General features: G+C 43.4%; 1 protein-coding gene across 1 annotated transcript in view; it reads left to right on the top strand.

Annotated features, from left to right (window-relative positions):
- LOC124596359 (esterase FE4-like) overlaps positions 1-25,638 on the top strand; it is a 109,918-nt gene that overhangs the window by 68,366 nt on the left and 15,914 nt on the right. Inside the window, exons 3-5 of the mRNA XM_047135467.1 lie at positions 437-565; positions 720-870; positions 16,741-16,926. Coding sequence (XP_046991423.1) covers positions 437-565; positions 720-870; positions 16,741-16,926 — 466 coding nt within the window. The remainder of the gene's footprint in view (positions 1-436; positions 566-719; positions 871-16,740; positions 16,927-25,638) is intronic.

Raw genomic sequence — 25,638 nt, forward strand, 5'->3', positions numbered from 1 at the left:
GGTAACTAAAACTCACGACAGTTAAACGCATATTTAAAGGAAATCAGATTTGCATCCTCATAATAGTGCTACGAGCGCCACTGTTATCCGATTGGCGCGAAATTTGAATTGGCATTATCTTTTAGATGTAGAGAGAAGCCTCCCAACTTCCGTTTCTATAGCATAGCTCCTTCTTGGTGTTACGATATTTTTCGTCAGTGAAGTTTTGCTGTATGGTGCCAGAATGTGAAATACTGAGTCTTTCAGCACCCAGGAAATATTTATACAAGTGTAAACTGCAACAGTACGTCAGGCCCTCATGAAGATTTATTATATCTGCTAGCTTTGATTTCCAGTATTAATAGTACCCGTTCCTCTCCCTTTTCACTTCAGACAAATCTATAGGCTATGTTGAAATGAGGAACTACTTTAAGGTATTGTGGCGTTCCTTCAACAGCCGCCAGTGCAGCATGACGTATGGACTGGGATTCGGGATGCCCTCAAGGTCTCGTGGAGATGCACGCAGTACTCAGGGGGAGGGGTCGGAATCGAGGACTGTCTGTACCTCAATGTTTATGGACCAGGTGTAAGTATTATATGGCTCTAGCGTAATTCTGTTTTTAATTTACCCAAAAATATTGCTGGTGTTAGAAACTTAAACGGTACAGTCCTACGAAAAAGTGTTTCTTTCGTGTATTTGTATGATATTATAACTGTAACAACTGCGTATGGATTTGCAGACCCCGTCGCAGAACGATACTCTGAAGGCTGTTATAGTTTGGATCCACGGCGGATGTTTCACATCGGGACAAGGCACCAACGGCGTGCCGCACTATTTCGTCGACAACGACGTTGTTTTCGTGACCATAAATTATCGCCTTGGACTTTTCGGTAAGTATTTTGCAGTTTCCTTCACTTGTGATGTTAATTTTTATGTACAACACTAGCTGTGTGCCCGATGTGACTCGCATATGCGTTTATTCCGGTGTCGTATTAGTCCATCTCCTCCTGCCCCTCTGGCTATCCAGCTCCTCCGGCGCTTCTCTATGATCATCTCAGTTTGATTTTCACGCATCTGTGTTTATCTCTTGTAATATGTGTCGGGCAATGATAATTTGCCTGCTCGATTCAGTGATATATGTGAATGCTGCTGGTAAAATGTGTCGCGAATACAGCTGGTAGTAAAGAAGTAACAAAACGAAACGCCATGTTTCACACTGTACTTTTTACTGCATGAAGAGCGAAAATGTTGTAAGCAATAAACTTTTCCCCTCTCATCATTTTAAAGGAAGAGTAAGCAAGAAAGTTTCGAAAACGTTCGAAATCATGAGTGTGTTCCAAATTCTTAAGCGGTCACAGACTGAAATCCTTGACGAATGAAGTGTAGGTACTCGCGCACGGTGAGCACAGATAGGTAGATCGTACTCCCGCAGAGATTTCGTAAGAAGTGCGGATTTAGTGCTGACGGGTGTGAAATAGCTTTGTACCTCATTCTATCGTCTGCCGTCGTCAAAATGAGTCCTACCGTCAGCCAGTGAGGATTAGCTTCGTGCAGGAATCTCGCTTCGATGCTCTATGCAAAGTACATGTCTATAGTATGTGGTATGCTGCTGTTGCCTTCCGCCGAATTGTTATGAGGAGTCGAGACAGTCGTATCTATATGGGTACGAGTGAGTGTGGAATGAAAAGAATTGAGAGACAGCTCCTCTAAAACAGCATCTGCTTCCAGCCTTCACATTATCTCGTGGGAATGTTACCATTAACAGCGTGTCGTTCCTGCATTGCATGAGATCCTGTGGAGTTGTATACCGCTGAACCCCTTACATCACTGAAGAAGTGTGATGGTCTGACACTTTACTTTGCCAAGCATAATTCAAAGCAGTAGCTTCAACGAAATCAACGTTGAGAATGGTGATTCGACGCAAGAACGTCTTGATAGTAATCAGATTGTGCGCGGCTCCAAAAACATATGGTTGTTGTTCTTGTGGTCTTCAGTCCTGAGACGGGTTTGATGCAGCTCTCCATGCTACTCTATCCTGTGCAAGCTTCTTCATCTCCCAGTACTTAATGCAACCTACATCCTTCTGAATCTGCTTAGTGTATTCATTTCTTGGTTTCCCTCTACGATTTTTACCCTCCACGCTGCTGTCCAATGCCAACTTTGTTATCCTTTGATGCCTCAGAACATGTCCTACCAACCGGTCCCTTCTTCTTGTCAAGTTGTGCCACAAACTCCTCTTCTCCCCAATTCTATTCAATACCTCCTCATTCGTTATGTGATTTACCCATCTAATCTTCAGCATTCTTCTGTATTACGAAAGCTTCTATTCTCTTCTTGTCCAAACTATTTATCGTCCATGTTTCACTTCCATACATGGCTACACTCCATACAAATACTTTCAGAGACGACTTCCTGACACTTAAATCTATACTCGATGTTAACAAATTTCTCTTCTTTACAAAGGCTTTTCTTGCCATTGCCAGTCTACATTTTATATCCTCTCTACTTCGACCATCATCAGTTATTTAGCTCCCCAAATAGCAAAACTCCTTTACTACTTTAAGTGTCTCATTTCGTAATATAATTCCCTCAGCATCACCCGACTTAATTCGACTACATTCCATTATCCTCGTTTGGCTTTTGTTGATGGTATTACATACAGAATCAGCTACTTCCTATACAATTCAGCATTAAAATGTACTTATCTCTCTGTAAATGTTTCGGCCATAATGGTCTCTCCTAAAATTTGGAAAAATATAACGACCATGAAACAAGTAACACGTTTAAATTTGACGATTATTATGCTCTCATAGTAGTTTTTAAAATGAAATGTGCACTTGAGGCGGGACGAGGTGGGGCAGAATGGGATTGTATCCCATTCTGCGAGATATTTTTGATGCAAGTAGATTTCAAACTATACATTTCTCTCTTTCCCTTGATTATCTGTACGGTTTGAACATACATTAAAAAGACCGATGGACAACAATGGTATGTTAAATCAATGGAAAAGACAGTTCCAGCCATTTTATTTTGGGGTTTTAAAACCATCTATGCAGCTTAACGCACCGTAATCAACGTCGGCAAGATAGTTCATACATCAAAGAATAATACCAACTTCTGAGGTGACAAATCGGATGGAGAATTTAACAATTTGTTCATTGCATAATAAGAGGATGAGCTGGTAGCGTAACTGTAGTCACTGTCACAGGCTCCTTAGCCCAACGATGAAACATCTCATTGCCATAAAGAAATAGCTTAACACGCAGATATGGTAAAGGGATTTCCCTAATTGAGCAGAACTAGGGTGTACAGTTTATTACTAGGCAACCCATGTCCGCTGCTCGCAAACAAGAAAAACTAAACACTAGTCCCTAAAGACTGAACCTTTAGTTCTGTCACGGGAAAAGCTATGTATAACACTAACGTGCCTTGAAACACGCTAATGTTACTCTCTGACAGGATTTCAAAGTTTGACCGTGCGTGTGTCTTATGGAAAAGGGTATCGGACTATAATTTAGAATTTTGTAAAGTTGAGAGTAAAACCAAACGGGCCTTAACCATGTGAGTTAACACAAGTGGTAAAATAATAAATGAATGAAAAAAATAAACGGTCGTCAGTATAATTAGGCACATTAATTTGCAAAATATATATGTCTGAGAAAACTGGATATTAGTTACTGAAGTTACTTTTGTTGAGATTTTCCTTTAAATAGCAAACAGGATACAAATTGACAATATGCATTCTGTACTGTGTGTAGTAGCAGTTACCAATAACAGACAAACCAGTAAATAATGGCTAGCAAAATTGCACCGACTAATGACGGCCACAATCAACAGCATTACCTAATCAAAACGCTGAAACATCACTGCATGAAGTGCAAAACAAATTTGGGACATGAGGGATTTCTATCTTGATTGGCATGTCTAACACAAATAAAGATGAATAACATGTTAAATACACTGTTTAAACTCCACTGCATACAGCAGTTTTCCTTAGTAACAGTAATAGTTCATTTTTTCTTAATAGGAGGGCAATGTGATGGGGACCCATAAACTGGTATATTTTCACTGGGTTCTTTGATTATTGCAAATGTAAAACTATATCTAAAAGCTAATCATTCACTTAAATTACTTTGCAAGGTAATAAAATGCAACAAGGGGATTAATTAACTTAAAAAGGAACCATTCATAATGCGTACCACTACTACACTATTTTTGAAAATGTGCATAACTTCACTTCTAATAGTACTACAGCAAATTGGTTCATTAAAGATTTATATGTACTTGTACTTTAATCAACTGTGAACAGGTATTCTTGGCAATAATATTAACACAATCTTGCACTGTAATCCTACAAAACTATATCTTATAATGAACTAAAGAGACTTTAAGAAAAGCATACCCAACTTATCTTTTATGGTTTTAGATTTTAAATAATTAAGATTGTCACTTTGGTATTGATTGACCTTTAAATTTTTGTACTTAAACTTCCTACCTTAACAATTTCGCTTGGAGTAGTCCATTCTGAGGCATCAAGGGATCGCCAATTTAGTATTGGAGGGCAGCGTGGAGGGTAAAAATCGTAAAGGGAGACCCTTAGATGAATACACTAAACAGATTCAGATGGATGTAGGTTGCAGTAGGTACTGGGAGATGAAGCAGCTTGCATGGGATAGAGTAGCATGGAGAGTTGCAACAAACCAGTCTCAGGACTGAAGACTACAACAACAACAACAGTCCATAAACAAAGCATCCAAATTTCCCTCTTACTTAAACTTTTGTTCCCCCTTTGAATGTAGAAAAAAATTAGTTTTAAACACATGAATGCCAGAATTGTTCATTTAAATCAGCATACTCGGTTTTAGTAGGACTTAGGTGAGGACAGTGCGTAGCTTAGTGATCAGGATTGAAGTACACGAATCGACGTTTTATGTGACTATTATTGAAACAACACACAAATTAACTGGTCCATACCTATTATACATTACGTAACTGAATGTGTGAAGTCCGTGAAGCAGTGGCGAAGATTAGTGGCAGGCGAAATTGCGGCTAACTGTACTCACCACAACTGATGTGCGAATGCTCTATAATATCTCTTCTTGGCGTCGGATTTTCAAAATATTAGAACCACTCCATTATTCCGCGAATACCAAATAATAGCCAGATCCACACCAGAGGCAAATTCCTTCTGATGCAGCTTCCAATTGCCTCTCTTAGCATCGTCGAAGCATACCGTGCTAAGGCCAGCCACATACTACGTGCCGTTCATACAAAGGAGCCGTTCAGTTCGACCACCTAACTCACATTTTACATCGCACGATGCCACTTTCGTTGCGGAGCGACTTCAGTACAGCGTATACATGTTACAAATACGAATGTCCTAAACAATTACCAGCTTTTAACAAATTTACTTCTTTCATAAACATAATCATATTATAATAATTTAAAATTTCAACACATTCTTTTGGTTTTTTCATATATACATTACAGAAGTTTTATTGTCTTGCCATACATTAAGGAGTTCAAACGGCACAGATTGCACGCTTCATAAATTGCAGTTACACAGTTACCTAAAAAAACCTACTCCTAATCGATATAAGTGTTACAAACCCAACTGGTGCATGAGGTATGGAATTCAACAAAGTGACACTAACAATAACTTGCCATTAAGCATGACAGATAACTGCACATTTTTCAAAATGACACTACAACACAGTGACTCAGGCGTACAGCTAGGATGCTTGCGATCTGAGAAGCAGCGCGAATAACACAAGAAATTTTTATTTCGTTTCATCAGTTTCTCAGGGAGCATTCATCATTACATCACGTCACATGTGAGATACCGATTGTCCTTTCTTGATTATATCCGAGATCTGACTTCCCTTGTATGCTGACTGATTCCCTTTGCAAAACGAAAACATTCTCAAAGTTCAATTCAGTTTTCATTGTCCGCCTTTAGAACAAGATTGTCCGCCTTTTATCACAATGTGGCTCTTCTCTGTCCTACAGAGTAATAGAACAGCCATATTTATTTGTTGAACAAAATTTAAATCTGCATTACCTTTTCTTCTCCGTTTTCCATTCCAGTTGGTCGTGCCGTCTTGCCTTTCATAACTCTTAATCACCTTTATTCCAGCACTTTCAAGTGTTCTTCTAAAATGCACTTGCATCTATTTCTCTCCTATCCCTTGATATTTGTCACCGTATAGAGTAGGGTAAACATAGTCATGTGTAGGGACTGTGGTTGTTGTGAGCGGACGCATGGAGAATTGGCCACTCTTCGGGGGCAGGTGGAGGCTTTGTCTGTTAGGCTCATCGAGCTCGAGGCGCAGGCGTCGGCTCGTAGTGGCGTTGGGGCAACTGTGGTGAGACCTATGCCTACTTCGGTGGCCTTGGAATCACATGGAACCCCTGATGTCACTGCGTCTTCCGGCAGTGAGCATCTTACCGGTCAGCCATCACTCCAGGGTGAATGGCGGACAGTGGTGGGCCCGCGCGTGCCTGGCCGAAAGGCGAAGGTGGGATCTGGCCGCGTGGCGGCTGCCTTACCCCTTTCCAACAGGTACGGGGTGCTTCCTAGTGGTGATGACATCGTTTCCGAGCCACCATAGTATGCCTCGCCTGTTGGGCCAGTGGCCGATTCTCCGGCAAGGTCCCGACAGTCACAGAGGGCGGGCCTATTAGTTATAGGGAGCTCCAACGTTAGGCGGGTTATGGAGCCCCTCAGGAAAATAGCGGGTAGGTCGGGGAAGAATGCCAGTGTGCACTCGGGTGCTTGCCGGGGGGTCTCGTCCGTAATGTGGAGGAGGCCCTTCCGGCAGCTATTGAACGCACTGGGTGTGACCGGCTGCAGATAGTAGCACATGTCGGAATGAATGACGCCTGCCGCTTGGGTTCTGAGGCCATCCTTGATTCCTTCCGGCGGCTGGCTGATTTGGTGAAGACAACCAGCATCGCACGCGGAGTGCAAGCTGAGCTTAATATCTGCAGCATAGTGCCCAGAGTCGATCGCGGTCCTCTGGTTTGGAGCCGTGTGGAGGGTCTAAACCAGAGGCTCAGACGACTCTGCGACTATAATGGTTGCAAATTCATCGACCTCCGTTATTGGGTGGTGAACTGTAGGGCCCCCCTAGACAGGTCAGGCGTGCACTACACACCGGAAGCAGCTACTAGGGTAGCAGAGTACGTGTGGCGTGCACAAGGGGGTTTTTTAGGTTAGAGGGACCCCCCCTTGGGCGAAACGATAAAATACCTGACGGCTTACCAGAGAGGACATTATCATCGTTGATAAAGAACGTCCGTCCTCAGAGACCAAAAACAGGAAAAGTTAACGTAATATTGGTAAACTGCAGGAGTATCCAGGGCAAGGTTCCTGAATTAGTATCTCTTATTGAAGGAAATAGTGCGCATATAGTGTTAGGAACGGAAAGTTGGTTGAAACCGGAAGTGAACAGTAACGAAATCCTAGACACAGAATGGAATATATACCGCAAGGATAGGATAAACGCCAATGGTGGAGGAGTATTTATAGCAGTAAAGAATTCAATAATATCCAGTGAAGTTATTAGCGAATGCGAATGTGAAATAATCTGGGTTAAGTTAAGTATCAAAGGTGGGTCAGATATGATAGACGGATGCTTCTATAGACCACCTGCATCAGCAACCGTAGTAGTTGAGCGCCTCAGAGAGAACCTGCAGAACGTCGTGAAGAAGTTTCGTGATCATACTATTGTAATAGGGGGAGATTTCAATCTACCAGGTATAGAATGGGATAGTCACACAATCAGAACTGGAGCCAGGGACAGAGACTCTTGTGACATTATCCTGACTGCCTTGTCCGAGAATTACTTCGAGCAGATAGTTAGAGAACCAACTCGTGAAGCTAACGTTTTAGACCTCATAGCAACAAATAGACCGGAACTTTTCGACTCCGTGAATGTAGAAGAGGGTATCAGTGATCATAAGTCAGTGGTTGCATCAATGACTACAAGTGTAATAAGAAATGCCAAGAAAGAAAGGAAAATATATTTGCTTAACAAGAGTGATAGGGCACAAATCGCAGAATATCTGAGTGACCACCATCAAACGTTCATTTCTGAGGAAGAGGATGTGGAACAAAAATGGAAAAAATTCAGAAACATCGTCCAGTACGCCTTAGATAAGTTCGTACCGACTAAGGTCCAAAGCGAGGGGAAAGATCCACCGTGGTATAACAATCATGTACGAAAGGTACTACGGAAACAAAGAAAGCTTCATCATAGGTTTAAGAGTAGTCGAATCATAGCTGATAAGGAAAAGCTGAACGAAGCGAAAAAGAGCGTAAAGAGAGCAATGAGAGAAGCATTCAACGAATTCGAACATAAAACATTGGCAAACAATCTAAACAAGAACCCTAAAAAGTTTTGGTCATATGTAAAATCGGTAAGCGGATCTAAATCCCCTATTCAGTCACTCGTTGACCACGATGGCACCGAAACAGAGGACGACCGAAGAAAGGCAGAAATACTGAATTCAGTGTTCCGAAACTGTTTCACTGCGGAAAATCGTAACACGGTCCCTGACTTCAGCCGTCGCACGGACGCCAAAATGGAAAATATTGAAATAAACGATATCGGAATTGAAAAACAACTGCTATCACTTAGTAGCGGAAAAGCATCCGGACCAGACGAGATACCCTTAAGATTCTACAGTGATTATGCTAAAGAACTTGCCCCCTTTCTATCAGCAATTTATCGTAGATCGCTGGAAGAACGTAAAGTACCTAGCGACTGGAAGAAAGCGCAGGTCGTTCCCATTTTCAAGAAGGGTCATAAATCAGATGCGAATAATTATAGGCCTATTTCGCTTACGTCAATCTGTTGTAGAATAATGGAACATGTTTTGTGTTCTCGTATTATGACGTTCTTAGATAATACAAATCTCCTTCATCATAACCAACATGGATTCCGCAAACAGAGATCATGTGAAACTCAGCTCGCCCTATTTGCCCAAGAAATTCACAGTGCCGTAGACACTGGCGAGCAGATTGATGCCGTATTCCTGGACTTCAGGAAGGCATTTGATACGGTTCCGCACTTACGTTTAATGAAAAAAATACGAGCTTACGGAATATCGGACCAGGTTTGTGATTGGATTCAGGATTTCCTAGAAGAAAGAACACAACATGTCATTCTTAACGGTTCAAAATCTGCAGATGTAGAGGTAATTTCGGGAGTACCGCAGGGAAGCGTGATAGGACCTTTATTGTTTACAATATACATAAATGACTTAGTTGACAACATCGGTAGCTCCGTGAGGCTATTTGCAGATGACACGGTTGTCTACAAGAAAGTAGCAACATCAGAAGACTCGTACGTACTTCAGGAGGACCTGCAGAGGATTAATGCATGGTGCGACAGCTGGCAGCTTTCCCTAAACGTAGATAAATGTAATATAATGCGCATACATAGGGGCAGAAATCCATTCCAGTACGATTATGCCATAGGTGGTAAATCATTGGAAGCGGTAACGACCGTAAAATACTTAGGAGTTACTATCCGGAGCGATCTGAAGTGGAATGATCACATAAAACAAATAGTGGGAAAAGCAGGCGCCAGGTTGAGATTCATAGGAAGAATTCTAAGAAAATGTGACTCATCGACGAAAGAAGTAGCTTACAAAACGCTTGTTCATCCGATTCTTGAGTATTGCTCATCAGTATGGGACCCTTACCAGGTTGGATTAATAGAAGAGATAGACATGATCCAGCGAAAAGCAGCGCGATTCGTCATGGGGACATTTAGTCAGCGCGAGAACGTTACGGAGATGCTGAACAAGCTCCAGTGGCGGACACTTCAAGAAAGGCGTTACGCAATACGGAGAGGTTTATTATCGAAATTACGAGAGAGCACATTCCGGGAAGAGATGTTTAACATATTACTACCGCCCACATATATCTCGCGTAATGATCACAACGAAAAGATCCGAGAAATTAGAGCAAATACGGAGACTTACAAGCAGTCGTTCTTCCCACGCACAATTCGTGAATGGAACAGGGAAGGGGGGATCAGATAGTGGTACAATAAGTACCCTCCGCCACACACCGTAAGGTGGCTCGCGGAGTATAGATGTAGATGTAGATGTAGATATCGACTGCCATCAACATCTGCAACCTAAATCTATCTACCTCTATCTCCCTCATTTTCATCTTCACAAACAGGTGTATTTATTTGTATCGTAGTTATTACTTTCATTATTCTGCCATACATTACACTGAACACGAGATATAAATCACATCTTCATGCAGCTACGTTAGGAAACATGTGTTACAATAGATGCACCTATGAAATATAAAGAATATTAAAAATGACTGATAAATATTAAAAAAGAACTTATGGGTGTCGTTATTCCACTATAATAAGATCCCCACCAAGAGGTATGAACGCAGTCTGCGGCAATACTTCCTTTGTAGCTGCATGAAAATGCTGTGAAACGAAGCGGCCATTTGGATGAACTTTGATATCTTTTCTGAAGTTTGGACCCCACTTTTTATTATTTGCAAAATCATCTTACCCGTTTCGATATTCCACCCTTTTCAAAGGCCATAAAATACAACCAAAACTGGTATCAGAAAACGTGAAAATATGTTACACTTCAACATTGATTAGAGCCAAAGTATAATGAGTAGAACATGGATTTCTAGCTTACCAGAGTTTTGTAAATCATATAAAATTGTTCATTGGGAACCTTGTATCTCGTCAGCAATGTCAATCACGAGACAAGTACAAAGTGCTACAGAGAGACAAATTGGAAGCCAAGTGGAGACCGCTAGGCGGCGCTGCATACGCGGTATACGCTGCATTTGTATTCTTATGACTGCGTTTTCGTCGTTACTTATTATAAAACAATTTCATTACCAAACAATTCATGGAAAATACTATTACAATATTTTACAAATGGTATATATTTCTGTGTGTACAGGGTGATTATAATTAAAGTTACACCTCCAAACCACTGTAGAAATTAACACCATTGGTCAGAATGACGTCAAGTCACAACGAAATATTATCGGAGAAGAAAAATAAATAGTTACAAAAATGTAGCAGTAGATAGCGCTGTAAGCATCATAATTTAATAGTGGTCGACTGAAAATGACAAATGAATCATACAACAATGCCTAAGGTGTACGTTTGACATTAAACAAACTGTACTACACAGTGTGCATGGGCGTAAGTCACGTAAGCCCATCAAATTGTTCAAATGGCTCTGAGCACTATGGGACATCACATCTGAGGTCATCAGTCTCCTACAACTTAGCACTACTTAAACCTAACTAACCTAAGTACATCACACACATCCTTGCCCGAGGCAGAATTCGAACCTGCGACCGTAGCAGTCGCACGATTCCGGACTGAAGCGCCTAGAACAGCTCGGGCACCGCGGCTGGCGTAAGCCCATCCACTACGGCAAATTCATGTCACATCACACGGGAAAAATCGGTTTTTAATTGTTTCGAGGCCGAAAACCGCATAAAAAGCATTAAACAAAATCAAATCGGATTATTAATTTCCGTGTGACTGGCCGCAAACCTGTTCAGTATGCTGTCCACCGTTTTGTGTAACTAGTTGAAATAGAGAAACAACATGTACCACAATTGGTTTGTTTCCGGGGTCACGGTAACAATGTGTTACGGAATGCGTGGCTTCAGTGCAGCTACGTTTGCAATCGGAATACTGAAAGCATCATCTTTCAGATAGCTCCACAGCCAGAACTCAGGTGATCGGGACGGCCAGGCCGTACGGAAATGGCGGCTGATAATATCAGCGTTTCCGAAATGGCGCTTCAGCAACTGGATTTGCAATGGGCGGAGACGCGCCACCTTGCATAAAAATGATTCCATCCACTCATCCACGCTGTTGGAGAGCTGGAATGACGTGGTTGCGCAAAAGACACTCATAGCGCTTACCAGTGACGGTACAGGTAACAAGACCAGAAGCATCGGTCTCTTCGACAAAATATGGCCCTGTGATAAATGATGCGGTAAATCCGCACCTCACAGTAACGTTTTCAGGATGAAATGGTACTGGTTAATTTGCATGCGGATTTTCCGTTAACCATATTCGACAATTCTGTGTATTGACATATCCTGTCAGGTGGAAGTGGGCTTCGTCTGTCCACAAAATCTTCCAAGAACAATCATTGTCCACTTCCATGCGAGCAAGAAATTCTAAAGCAAGTGTCACCCTTGCTGGCAAATCAACAGGAAGCAACTCATGCATATTGTAATTTTGAATTGATTGCAAAGAAGGATGTTTCGTAGGACTTTATCCACCGTGCTTATGGGTATGTCCAATGTTCGGACAATTCTCCCTGCACTACACGTTTGCACACCACCACTCGGCCAGCCGGAGTGGCCGAGCGGTTCTAGGCGCTACAGTCTCGAACCGCGGGACCCTTCGGTCGCAGGTTCGAATCCTGCCTCGGGCATGGATGTGTGTGATGTCCTTAGGTTAGTTAGGTTTAAGTAGTTCTTAGTTCTAGGGGACTGATGACCTCAGAAGTTAGTTAGTGCTCAGAGCCATTTGAACCACCACTCGTCTCCTCTTGCACCGCTGTGACCACTGCTTCCACTGGCGAATCACTTCGTTTCCTCCCTCTACCAGGTTGCGCACCAAAAAAACCCGTATTTTCGAATTTTTGAACCATTTTCTCGAGGCCCAGGCAGTCATCGAACCAACATCTTTCTTCAAACCCTTCAGTTTCCGGAACTTCTGCAGAGCGACGTGTGCACAGTCATCATTCTTGTAAGATAGCTTTACAAGCAGAGCGCGATCCTGCATTGCGATAGTCATGGCGAACGTCGCAGGCGCGAGACGAGGAACCGGGCGTGTTTTTGCCAACTTCAATGGGTCGTGCGCATGACAGGTGTTTTCATTTACGTATTCTGACACATAATATTCAGTTGCAATTTGACGTCATTCTGACCAGTGGTGTTGTTTCTATAGCGTTTTGAAAGTTTAACTTTGATTATAATCACCCTTAACTCAAGCGCATGAATTAATAGCATCAGTGAAAGTTCACAAAAGCCATTTTATAAGAATTTACGAAGTCTAGAAATACCAGTTGAAACATGTGGCTTTGACTTATGAGGAACAGGTCGTGCCCATGCATTGCTGTTTCCGCCAAGGGTTAAGGGATGTAGACAAGGAAATCTGAGATGGTTGTCATATTCTTTTAATGGAATTGGTATACGGAGTTCCTAGATTGGGCCTTCTCAGATTGGTTGAATTTCAGTATACTTACATTTGCTCTCATTGACGAAAACAGCAGTGCATGGGCACCACCTGTTCCTCATAAGTCAATGACATATGCCTCAACTGGTATTTCTAGACTTCGTAAATTCTTATACGACGGTTTTTATGAACTTTCGCTGATGATGGTAGTTTATTTGCAGTAAGTTTATTTCCGACCTCTCAAAAGGTCGGTTACTTATTGTTTTGTAAAGAAATACCTTTTTGTAAAATATTTTAAAATTATTTTCCATGAATAGTTTAGTGATAAAATTGGTTTACAAGGTGTATCGATGGAAACACAGATGTAAACAAACACATGCAGCGTATGCCGCGTATCCAGAACTGACTAACGGTTTGGTGCACTTGGTTTCCAATTTGTCCCTTGGCAGCAGTCTGAACTTGTCTCAAGACTAAGAATGTTGACGATGTACAATGTGTCTAATGAACAATTGTATGTTATTCACATACATCTACATCTACATGGATACTCTGCAAATCACATTCAAGTGCCTGGCAGAGGGTTCATCGAACCACCTGCACAATTCTCTACTATTCCAATCTCGTATAGCGCGTGGAAAGAATGAACACCTACATCCTTCCGTAGGAGCTCTGATTTCCCTTATTTTATCGTGGTTATCGTTCCTCCCTATGTAGGTCGGTGTCAACAAAATATTTTCGCATTCGGAGGAGAAGGTTGGTGATTCGAATTTCGTGAGAAGATTCCGTCGCAACGAAAAACGCCTTTCTTTGAATGATTTCTAACCCAAATCCTGATCATTTCTGTGACACTATCTCCCATATTTCGCGATAATACAAAACGTGCTGCCTTTCTTGGAACCTTTTCGATGTACTCCGTCAATGCTATCTGGTAAGGATCCCACACCGTGTAGCAGTATTCTACAAGCGTAGTGTAGGCAGTCTTCCTAGTAGATCTGTTACATTTTCCAAGTGTCCTGCCAATAAAACGCAGTCTTTGGTTAGCCTCCCCCACAGCACTCATATGGATGACCTCACACTTCTCGTTCTTTAGGGTCCACTTCCAACTTTCGCACCATTCAGATATCTTTTCTAAATAGTTTTGCAATTTATTTGACCTTCTGATGACTTTATTAGTCGATAAATGACAGCGTCATCTGCAACCACCGAAGACGGCTGCTCAGATTGTCTCCAAAATCGTTTATATAGATAAGGAACAGAAAATGGACCTATAACACTACCTTGGGGAACGCCAGATCACTTCTGTTTTATTCGATGACTTTCCGTCAATTACTACGAACTGTGACCTCTCTGACAGGAAATAACAAATCCAGTCACATAACTGAGACGATATTCCATAAGCACGCAATTTCACTACGAGCCGCTTGTGAGGTACAGTGTCAAAAGCCTTCTGGAAATCCAGAAACACGGAATCGATCTGCAATCCCTTGTCAATAGCACTCAACACTTCATGTGAATAAAGAGCTAGGTGTGTTTCACAGGAACGATGTCTGCTAAACTCATGTCGACTGTGTGTCAATAGACCGTTTTCTTCGAGGTAATTCATAGTGTTCGAACACAATATATTTTCTAACATCCTGCTGCATATGGACGTTAACGATATGGGCCTGTAAATCAGTGGATTACTCCTACTACCTTTCTTGAATGTTGGTGTGACCTGTACTACTTTCCAGTCTTTGGGTACATATCTTTCGTCGAGCGAACTATTGTATATGATTGTTAAGTATGGAGCTAATGCATCAGAATACTCTGAAAGGAACCTAATTGGTATACAGTCTGGACCAGAAGACTTGCTTTTATTAAGTGATATAAGTTGCTTCACTACTACGTTACTCATGTTGCCAGCTGTTCTCGATTTGAGTCCTGGAATATTTACTTCGTCCTCTTTTGTGAAGGCATTTCGGAAGGCTGTGTTTAGTAACTCTGCTGTGGCAGCACTGTCTTCGATAGTATCTCCATTGATGTCGCGCAGAGAAGGCATTGACTGTTTCTTGCTGAAAACATACTTCGCATACGACCAGAATCTCTTTGGATTTTCTGCCAGGTTTCGAGCCAAAGTTTCGCTGTGGAAACTGTTATGGGCATATCGCATTGAAGTTCGTGTTAAATTTCGAGCATCTGTGAAAGATCACCAATCTTGGGGATTTTGCGTCTGTTTAAATTTGGTATCTTTGTTTCGTTGTTTCTGCAACAGTGTTCTAACCCGTTTTGTGTACCAAGGAGGACCAGCACCGTCGTTTGTTAATTTATTTGGTATAAATGTCTCAATTGCTGCCGATACTATTTCTTTTAATTTAAGCCACCCCTGTCTACACTTATATTATTAATTTGGAATGAGTGGAGATTGTCTCTTAGGAAGGCGTCAAGTGAATTTTTATCTGCTTTTTTGAATAGGTATATTTTTCGATTATTTTTCGAGGATTTGGGATTGCAATGTTCAATCCCGCTACGACAATTCTGTGTTCACTAATCCCTGAATCGGTTTTGATGCTCGTTATTAACTCAGGATTATTTGTCAAGTGTGTTTTATAACCGTTTACTATTCGCGTGGACTCATGAACTAACTGCTCGAAATAATTTTCAGAGAATGCGTTTAGCACAATGTCGTATGATATTTTATGCGTACCTCCGGAATTAAAGATCTATTTTCGCCAACATATCGAGGGTAAATAAAAGTCACCACCAACTACTATCTTATGAGTCGGGTACGTGTTTGAAATAGAACTCAAGTTTTCTTTGAACCTTTCAGCAACTGTATCATCTGAAATCGGAGGTCGGTAAAATGATCCAATTATTATTTTATTCCGGTTGCCAACAAGGACCTCTTCCCATACTAACTCACAGGAAGTTTCTACTTCAATTTGGCGACAAGATAAACTACTTCTGACAGCAACAGACACGCCACCGCCAACAGTGTTTAGCCTATCCTTTCGGAACACCGTTGGGTTCTTCGCAAAAATTTCGGCTGAGCTTATATCCGGCTTTAGCCAGCTTTCAGTGCCTATAACGATTTGAGCATCAGTGCTTTCTACTAGCGCTTGGAGCTCTGGTACTTTCCAAACACAGCTACGATATAGCACTGGTAAACTAAAAAACCATAGTCAACTAGTTTACTCTTTATACTTTGTCTCTAATCAATGGTCAAATGTAACATATTACAACATTTTCTGATACCAGTTTTGTATTGTATTTTATAGCCTTGGAAATGACGGAAATCGCAAGGTGATTTTGGAAGTAATAAACAGTGTGGTCAGTACCTCAGAAAAGTTATTAAAGTGCGTGTTTTCTTTGTGGTAGATACACTGATGTGTTGGTTTTTTTATAACGACCGTTAATATATGAGAAGGACACATTTCAGTTTACTGAAGAGGAACATCTCTTAAATAAATGATAACGCTCATGAATCATGTATCACCCACTCATGCATTGTTTTATGTAATGTTGGCTGGATATATTGTGGCATGCAATGTTAAGCAGTGGCATTTTTTGTAGGTTTCTTAAGCACTGGTGATGAAGTCGTTCCTGGAAACATGGGACTAAAGGATCAGACGGAGGCACTTCGCTGGGTGCAGAGAAACATCGCGGCGTTCGGGGGCGACCCCCAGCGAGTCACCATACTCGGCCAAAGCGCCGGAGGAGCATCCATTCAGTACCACCTCATGTCTCCACTCAGCAAAGGTATCTCAGTTGAATGATACTTCAATCTGATCTGCTATGACTGGAAGTCAACATGCAGCTATTTTAATCCTTTGCTAAATCACAAGTATGAAAAAAGGAAAAAGAAAAATTATATAATTTGTGATATTATGTTAATATGTCAGTAAACGCTGAGGTTACCGATGAGACGAGTGGACACATTTCGTACGAATGTTTTCACGATGTACTGCCTGCCTTATTATGGCGGGTAGCCTACACTGCTACTATTCCTCCAGCTGCAGAAGAGTGCGGTAGTAGAGCGTACACAAGATATAAAAGCGGAGTGCATTGGCGGAGTTGCCATTTGTACTTTCTTCGAAGATACGTCGTAGGGTCAGTATTTCCCCACGTGTTTCAATATTTCTACGGAATCCAAACTGATCTTCCCCGAGGTCGGTTTCTACTAGTTTTTCCATTCGTCTGTAAAGAATTCTCGTTAGTATTTGCAGCCGTGACTTATTAAACTGATAGTTCGGTAATTTTCACACCTGTCAACACCTGCTCTCTTTGGGATTGGAATTATTATATTCTTCTTAAAGTCTGAGGAATTTCGCCCGTCTCATACATTATGCTCACCAAATGGTAGAGTTTCGTCAGGACTGGCTCTCCCAAGGCTGCCAGTAGTTCTAATGGAATGTTGTCTACTTCCGGGGCCTTGTTTCGACTCAGGTCTTTCAATGCTCTGTCAAACTCTTCACGCAGTATCATATGTACCATTTCATCTTCATCTGCGTCCTCTTCCATTTCCATAATATTGTCCTCAAGTGCATCGCCCTTGTATAGACCCTCTATATACTCCTTCCACCTTTCTGCTTTCCCTTCTTTGCTTAGAACTGGGTATCCATCTGAGCTCTTGATATTCGTACAAGTGGTTCTCTTATCTCCAAAGGTCTCTTTAATTTTCCTGCAGGCAGCATCTATCTTACCCCTAGTGAGATAAGCCTCTACAACCTTACATTTCTCCTTTATCCATCCCTGCTTAGCCATTTTGCACTTCCTGTCGATATCATTTTTGAAACGTTTGTATTTCTTTTTGCCTGCTTCATTTACTGCATTTTTATATTTTCTCCTTTCATGAATTAAATTCAATATTTCTTCTGTTACCCAAGGATTTCTACTAGCCCTCGTCTTTTTATCTACTTGATCCTTTGCTGCCTTCACTACTTCATCCTTCAGTGCTACCCATTCATCTTCTATTTATTTCCCCCATTCCTCTCAATTGTTCCCTTACGCTCTCCCTGAAACTCTGTACAACCTCTGGTTTAGTCAGTTTATCCAGATCCCATCTCCTTAAAGTCCCACCTTGTTGCAGTTTCGTCAGTTTTAATCTACAGTTCATAACCAATAGATTGTGGTGGGAGTCCACATCTGCCCCTGGAAATGTCTTACAATTTAAAACCTGGTTCCTAAATCTCTGTCTTACCATTATATAATCTATCTGAAACCTGTCAGTATCTCCAGGCTTCTTCCTTGTAAACAATCTTCTTTTGTGATTCTTGAACCAAGTGTTAGCTATGATTAAGTTGTGCAAAATTCTATCAGGCGGCTTCCTCTTTCATTTGTTCCCTCCAATCCATATTCATCTACTACGTTTCCTTCTCTCCCTTTTCCTACTACCGAATTCCAGTCACCCATGACTATTAAATTTTCGTCTCACTTCACTATCTGAATAATTTCTTTTATTTCATCATACATTTCTTTAATTTCTTCATCATCTGCAGAGCTAGTTGGCACATAAGCTTGTACTACTGTAGTAGGCGTCTGCTTCGTGTCTATCGTGACCACAATTTTGCGTCCACTATGCTGTTTGTACACTCCTGGAAATTGAAATAAGAACACCGTGAATTCATTGTCCCAGGAAGGGGAAACTTTATTGACACATTCCTGGGGTCAGATACATCACATGATCACACTGACAGAACCACAGGCACATAGACACAGGCAACAGAGCATGCACAATGTCGGCACTAGTACAGTGTATATCCACCTTTCGCAGCAATGCAGGCTGCTATTCTCCCATGGAGACGATCGTAGAGATGCTGGATGTAGTCCTGTGGAACGGCTTGCCATACCATTTCCTCCTGGCGCCTCAGTTGGACCAGCGTTCGTGCTGGACGTGCAGACGGCGCGAGACGACGCTTCATCCAGTCCCAAACATGCTCAATGGGGGACAGATCCGGAGATCTTGCTGGCCAGGGTAGTTGACTTACACCTTCTAGAGCACGTTGGGTGGCACGGGATACATGCGGACGCGCACTGTCCTGTTGGGACAGCACGTTCCCTTGCCGGTCTAGGAATGGTAGAACGATGGGTTCGATGACGGTTTGGATGTACCGTGCACTATTCAGTGTCCCCTCGACGATCACCAGTGGTGTACGGCCAGTGTAGGAGATCGCTCCCCACACCATGATGCCGGGTGTTGGCCCTGTGTGCCTCGGTCGTATGCAGTCCTGATTGTGGCGCTCACCTGCACGGCGCCAAACACGCATACGACCATCATTGGCACCAAGGCAGAAGCGACTCTCATCGCTGAAGACGACACGTCTCCATTCGTCCCTCCATTCACGCCTGTCGCGACACCACTGGAGGCGGGCTGCACGATGTTGGGGCGTGAGCGGAAGACGGCCTAACGGTGTGCGGGACCGTAGCCCAGCTTCATGGAGACGGTTGCGAATGGTCCTCGCCGATACCCCAGGAGCAACAGTGTCCCTAATTTGCTGGGAAGTGGCGGTGCGGTCCCCTACGGCACTGCGTAGGATCCTACGGTCTTGGCGTGCATCCGTGCGTCGCTGCGGTCCGGTCCCAGGTCGACGGGCACGTGCACCTTCCGCCGACCACTGGCGACAACATCGATGTACTGTGGAGACCTCACGCCCCACGTGTTGAGCAATTCGGCGGTACGTCCATCCGGCCTCCCGCATGCCCACTATACGCCCTCGCTCAAAGTCCGTCAACTGCACATACGGTTCACGTCCACGCTGTCGCGGCATGCTACCAGTGTTAAAGACTGCGATGGAGCTCCGTATGCCACGGCAAACTGGCTGACACTGACGGCGGCGGTGCACAAATGCTGCGCAGCTAGCGCCATTCGACGGCCAACACCGCGGTTCCTGGTGTGTCCGCTGTGCCGTGCGTGTGATCATTGCTTGTACAGCCCTCTCGCAGTGTCCGGAGCAAGTATGGTGGGTCTGACACACCGGTGTCAATGTGTTCTTTTTTCCATTTCCAGGAGTGTAGTAGCTTACCTGTACTCCTATTTTTTTATTCATTATTGAACCTACTCCTGCATTACCCCTGTTTGATTTTGTATTTATAGCCCTACATTCACCTGACCGAAAGTCTTGTTCCTCCTGCCACCAAACTTCATTAATTCCCCCTGTATCTAACTTTAACCTATCCATTTCCTTTTTAAATTTTCTGACCTACCTACCCCATTAAGAGATCTGACATTCAACGCTCCGATCCGTAGATCGCCAGTTTTCTTTCTCCTGATAATGACGTCCTCTTGAGTAGTCCCCTTCTAGAGATCCGAATGGGGATTTTACCTCCGGAATATATTACCCATGAGGACACCATCATAATTTAATCATACAGTAAAGCTGCATGCAATCGGGAAAATTTACGGCTGTAGTTTCCCCTTGCTTTCAGCCGTTCGCAGTACCAACAGAGCAACGCCGTTTTGGTTAGTGTTACAAGGCCAGATCAGTCAAGCATCCAGACTGTTGCCCTTGCAACTACTGAAAAGGCTGCTGCCCCTCTTCTGGAACCACACGTTTGACTGACCTCTCAACAGATACCCCTCCGTTGTAGTTGCACCTACGGTACGGCTATTTGTATCACTGAGGCACGCAAAACTCCCAATCAACGCCAAGGTCCATGGTTCATGGAACCGATTACTGACTGAAAATATATCTGTTCAGCTACTCGGAGACCATTCGCAGCCATTCCTGGACTTCACGATTCCAAACAACAATGGAAATTTTGTGGATGACAAGGCGCTATGTACCGAGTCGCCATTGTTTTGAAGAACATTCTGGGCAATTAAAGCGAATGATTTGGTCAGCCAAAATACCGGACATGAATCACATCAAACATTTATGAGGCATGAAGTAAGTTAGTGCACAAAATCCTACACCGGCATCACCTTAGCGATTATCTTCGGTTATAGAGGCAAAGTGGCTCAATATTTCTGCATGAGACATCCATCCACTTGTTGAGTCTACTCCACACTAAACTGCTGCACTACGTCGAGCAAAAGGAGGTCCGACGCGATATTGGGAGCTATCCCCTGACTTTTATTACTTCAGCGAAAATCGTTATTTAGGTGAAGAACCTGGCTCATTACTGCAGAGGTCACTGCAGATCTTCCCTCCTCTTAATGTAAGGTAACGAAGAAAAAATACAATAGAAGGAAACCCTCCACAATTTATGTAAATCAAACAAACTTGAGCTGCAATGATTGACTGTACTACCTGAAAAGTCGAAGAAGTTCACTCATTGACTCAGAAATATTGATTCAGAACGAACCTCAGAATGTAAACAAACATTGATGATATTTAGCAGCATTGATGATATTTAGCAGCGCTATCTGAATGCTCCACCAATTAGCTACATGAACATAACAATAACTTTGAAATAAACGACGTCAGGTCATACTTAAAGGCACAAATAGGTAGAGATTACATAAAAAGGAAACACTTAGTAGTTGTTTACAGTTCTATGGTTTGGAACAAGTATAAATTAAAAAATTATTTTTTTTACACATAATAATACTAAACTGAATATAGGTGTTTATAAATCCTTACTAGCACTTCATAATATCTTACTCTGAAAAACTGGGATTAGATGAAACGTCTATTTTGTAACGACAATGAGTCACTAACATTCAGTCAATGTAACTGTATATTTATTAACACTACGACTGCTTAGTAGCCGGCCGCGGTGGTCTAGCGGTTCTAGGCGTGCAGTTCGGAACCGCGCGACTGCTACGGTCGCAGGTTCGAATCCTGCCTCTGGCATGGATGTGTGTGATGTCCTTAGGTTAGTTAGGTTTAAGTAGTTCTACGTTCTAGGGGACTGATGACCACAGTAGTTAAGTCCCATAGTGCTCAGAGCCATTTGACTGCTTAGTAAGTAACATGGTAACAGTCTGATTGTTGACGGGTGACAAACTGTACCATACCCGGCGCTGCTCTCGCCATGTAATCGTTAAAAATGGTGAAGCACTATGCTCAATAATTGCAACGTATGTCCATGACAATCCTTCGTGGCAACAGTGAACACACATGTTATCCTCAGTTACTTGCCCCTGCCTGTCGTAAGAGGCGACTAAAAGGAGTCTCACACTTTTCGGCCCTATGAGTTTAGGTCCCATTCTATGGTTTGATATGCCACTTTCAAAATTCTACAGAAGTGCGGGCCATATTGGGAAGGACACACTACATAGTGCACGAGTTTTCCATAGTGCCCTTAGAAAATGGTTCAAATGGCTCTGAGCATTATGGGACTCAACTTCTAAGGTCATCAGTCCCCTATAACTTAGAACTACTTAAACCTAACCAACCTAAGGACACCACACACATCCGTGCCCGAGGCAGGATTCGAACCTGGGACTGTAGCGGTTCCGCGTTTCCAACCTGTAGCGCCTAGAACCGCTCAGACACTTCGGCTGCCTAGTGCCCTTAGATTCGATCTCCTGAATATCCTGTCATGGCTTTGCATCTCCACCTGCAATTCAACTATTTGGGCGAGGACACTTCCCGGGCTATGTCATTTTCTTTCGTTGTCTCCTGTCCCTCTCGCCCCCATGACATTACTGGATTTCTCTGCACTCAGTATCCAGCAGGGTACCCAGTCCGTTGTGGAGGGGCTGTCATGTGTCCATTTGGTGGTTGCCCCATGACAACACAGGGATCGCACTACTGATGTCTGAGCTGTAAACTCCCCACATATACCAAGGGGTAGATGCCTGTCTTCCTGAGGCATCAGGACTCCCTGCAACAGCCACCATGCCAATTGGTTTTTGCTGTGGCTGGGTGGCGCCAGTGGGGCAGCCCTGATCTAAGTGGGTGGCATCAGGGCGAATGACCCGCAATGAAGCGGACTAAGTCATTTCTTGCTGGTGACCTTCGGGAACCAGCAGTCTCTAAGAAGGGCAAGATCGAATACAATGTCGACAGGTATGACCCTAAATCGTTTCCCTCTTTCGCTACACCATGGGAGGAACGTAGGGCTACAGAACGCAGAGAGCCATATTTGCCTCGGTTATTAGTCTGTAGCAGAACTGATGCGGTTTCCTTTCTACCTACGAAACCTCAGTTTTTCATTGAAAACCTTGAGATACGTTTGGAGAAGTGACAGCGATGTCCAAGATGTGAAACAGCGCAGTCTCATTCAGACAACATCCCCAGCCCAATCACGAGCGTTACTCGCCTGTGACAAGCTGGGTGATGTTCATGTTTTCATCACACCCCATGAAAGCTTCAACATGGTACAGGGGATCATTTTCCATCGTGATCTTCTCTTGCAGTCTGACGGAGCTCCGCGCCAATTTAGAACGGCATGGTGTTCATTTCATCTGGCGCCCTTACAGGGGACTCAAAGACAACAGGGTTGCTACTGGTGCCTTCATCTTGGCCTTTGAGGGTGATTCATTACCTGAAAATATCAAGGTCATGGTTCACCGCTGCGACGTTAAACTATACATCCCTCCCTCTATGTGGTCCTTTAAGTGCTGGAAAGCCGCATGGTGTAGCCGCGCGGTCTCCAGCGCCATGTCACGGTCCACACGGCTGTCCCCGTTGGAGGTTCGAGTCCCATGTGTGTATTGTCCTTCACATAGTTAGTTTCAGTTAGATTAAGTAGTGTGTAAGCTTAGGGACCGATGACCTCAGCAGTTTGGTCCAATAAACTCTTAACACAAATATTAATTGCTGGTTCTGGCACTTCCTGCTGCACTTGCAGCGCCATATGCCGAGACTTCGGACGTCCACTGAACCCAGATACTCCATGTGCGCCAACTACCATTTACATCAACTGTGGAGAGCACCACCCTGTCCACCAGACTGCCCAGTACTCCAAAAGGAGCGGAAAATCAAGGAGTCCAAGACTCTGGACTGGTTAACTTATACATAGGCTAAACTTAATTTCGAAAGATTACACCCCATTCGGTTGACGTCGACATATGCTGCAGCTATGCCACCATCGTCGTCCCAAGTGCCAGTTGTTTCTCACTCAGTGCCACAAACAGTGGGTCCTCCGGGCCACCAAAATATATCTGCCCCCTTGGTGGTAGGCGGCAGATCTTCCTCCGCTTCTCCGTTTGAGAGCAAGACCTCCAAATGCAGGGGACATCAGTCTCTTCCCCCCTGCCGGAGAAGTAACAGCCTCCTCTGGCTCCTCTTATGCAGAATGGGTCCCTTGTGGCACTCTCTTCCAAGGTCTCCACTAATGCAAAGGCGGACACTCGCCAGTGGCTCAAGGAACCAAAAGCTGCTGGATGATGAGCATCATGGTCTTCCTCTGTGCCTGAAGCTGCTTTGTAGAAATATTCCCAGCAAGCCCCTAAAGAGAAGTGAGAGAGCAAGCCAACTAAAGAGAAGTCTGCTAAGAAACAGGACCCTCTGGTCGCCCCAACACCACCATTCCCCATCAATTCTGCATCTGAGGATGCAGTGGAGCTCATAGTGTCCCCTGCTGACCTGGATCTCACTGATCCTTCATCCACCATAGAAATGGCTACAAATACTGAATCGGTGGCAGCAGATGACCCTGAGGCATAACCTGCCTCCTTGTGCACTTCACGCCTTCCCAGCCTCAGAATAACGTCATCTTCCAATGGAATTGCAGCATTTTTTTTCCATCACCTGGCTGAGCTATAGCAAATATTAAGCATTACTCCTGCTTACTGCATTGCCTTACAGGAAACCTGGTTCCTGGAAATGCAGACCCCTGCCCTCAACGGCTATAGGAGATATTACAAGAACTGTAGTGACTATAATAGCGTCAAGTAGTGTTTGTGTCTCTGTCCTGAATTCAGTATGCAGTGAATTTGTGCCCCTTGAAACCTCTCTTGAAGCTGTGTCTGTCAGGATAAGGACAACCCAGGAAATAACTGTCTGCAACATATATCTTCCTCCAAATTTTGCAGTACCCTTGAACGCATTGGGTGCACTGATTGATGATCTCCCTAAACATTTACTACTTTTGGGAGATTTTAAGGCTCATATCCACTTGTGGGGTGGCACCGTGCTTACTGACCAAGGCAGAGATGTTGAAAATTTACTGTCACAACTCGACCTCTGCCTCTTAAATACAGGTGCCGCCACACATTTCAGCAAGGAAAGAACTGGGCGTCTTTTGAGGACATCCATGAATTGATACACTTTTGAACTTGTTCATATGACCGGAAGTGCTGGCCACTCAGACCGTGTTTAAATGATCGTTTTCAAGTATGTTTCGTCATGCAGCATCGATTCGTGTCTGTCGCTTTACTATGGCCGTTTGTCTTTCACTTCTCGGCTCAAACGCATCAACTGCTTTCGATAACGATCGCCTGGGATAGTTTCCGTCGGTTTCCGTAACTTCGAAAACCTTCTCTTTTGCACTGCTATTCCTGTCTTCGAAATCAAAATCATCGTCATTGAAGTGTTGAAATCATTCTCCTGACGTTGCCTCACCGCAGATCTTATCCAG

Source organism: Schistocerca americana, chromosome 2 (genome assembly GCF_021461395.2).
Source record: "Schistocerca americana isolate TAMUIC-IGC-003095 chromosome 2, iqSchAmer2.1, whole genome shotgun sequence".
Taxonomy (NCBI): domain Eukaryota; kingdom Metazoa; phylum Arthropoda; class Insecta; order Orthoptera; family Acrididae; genus Schistocerca; species Schistocerca americana.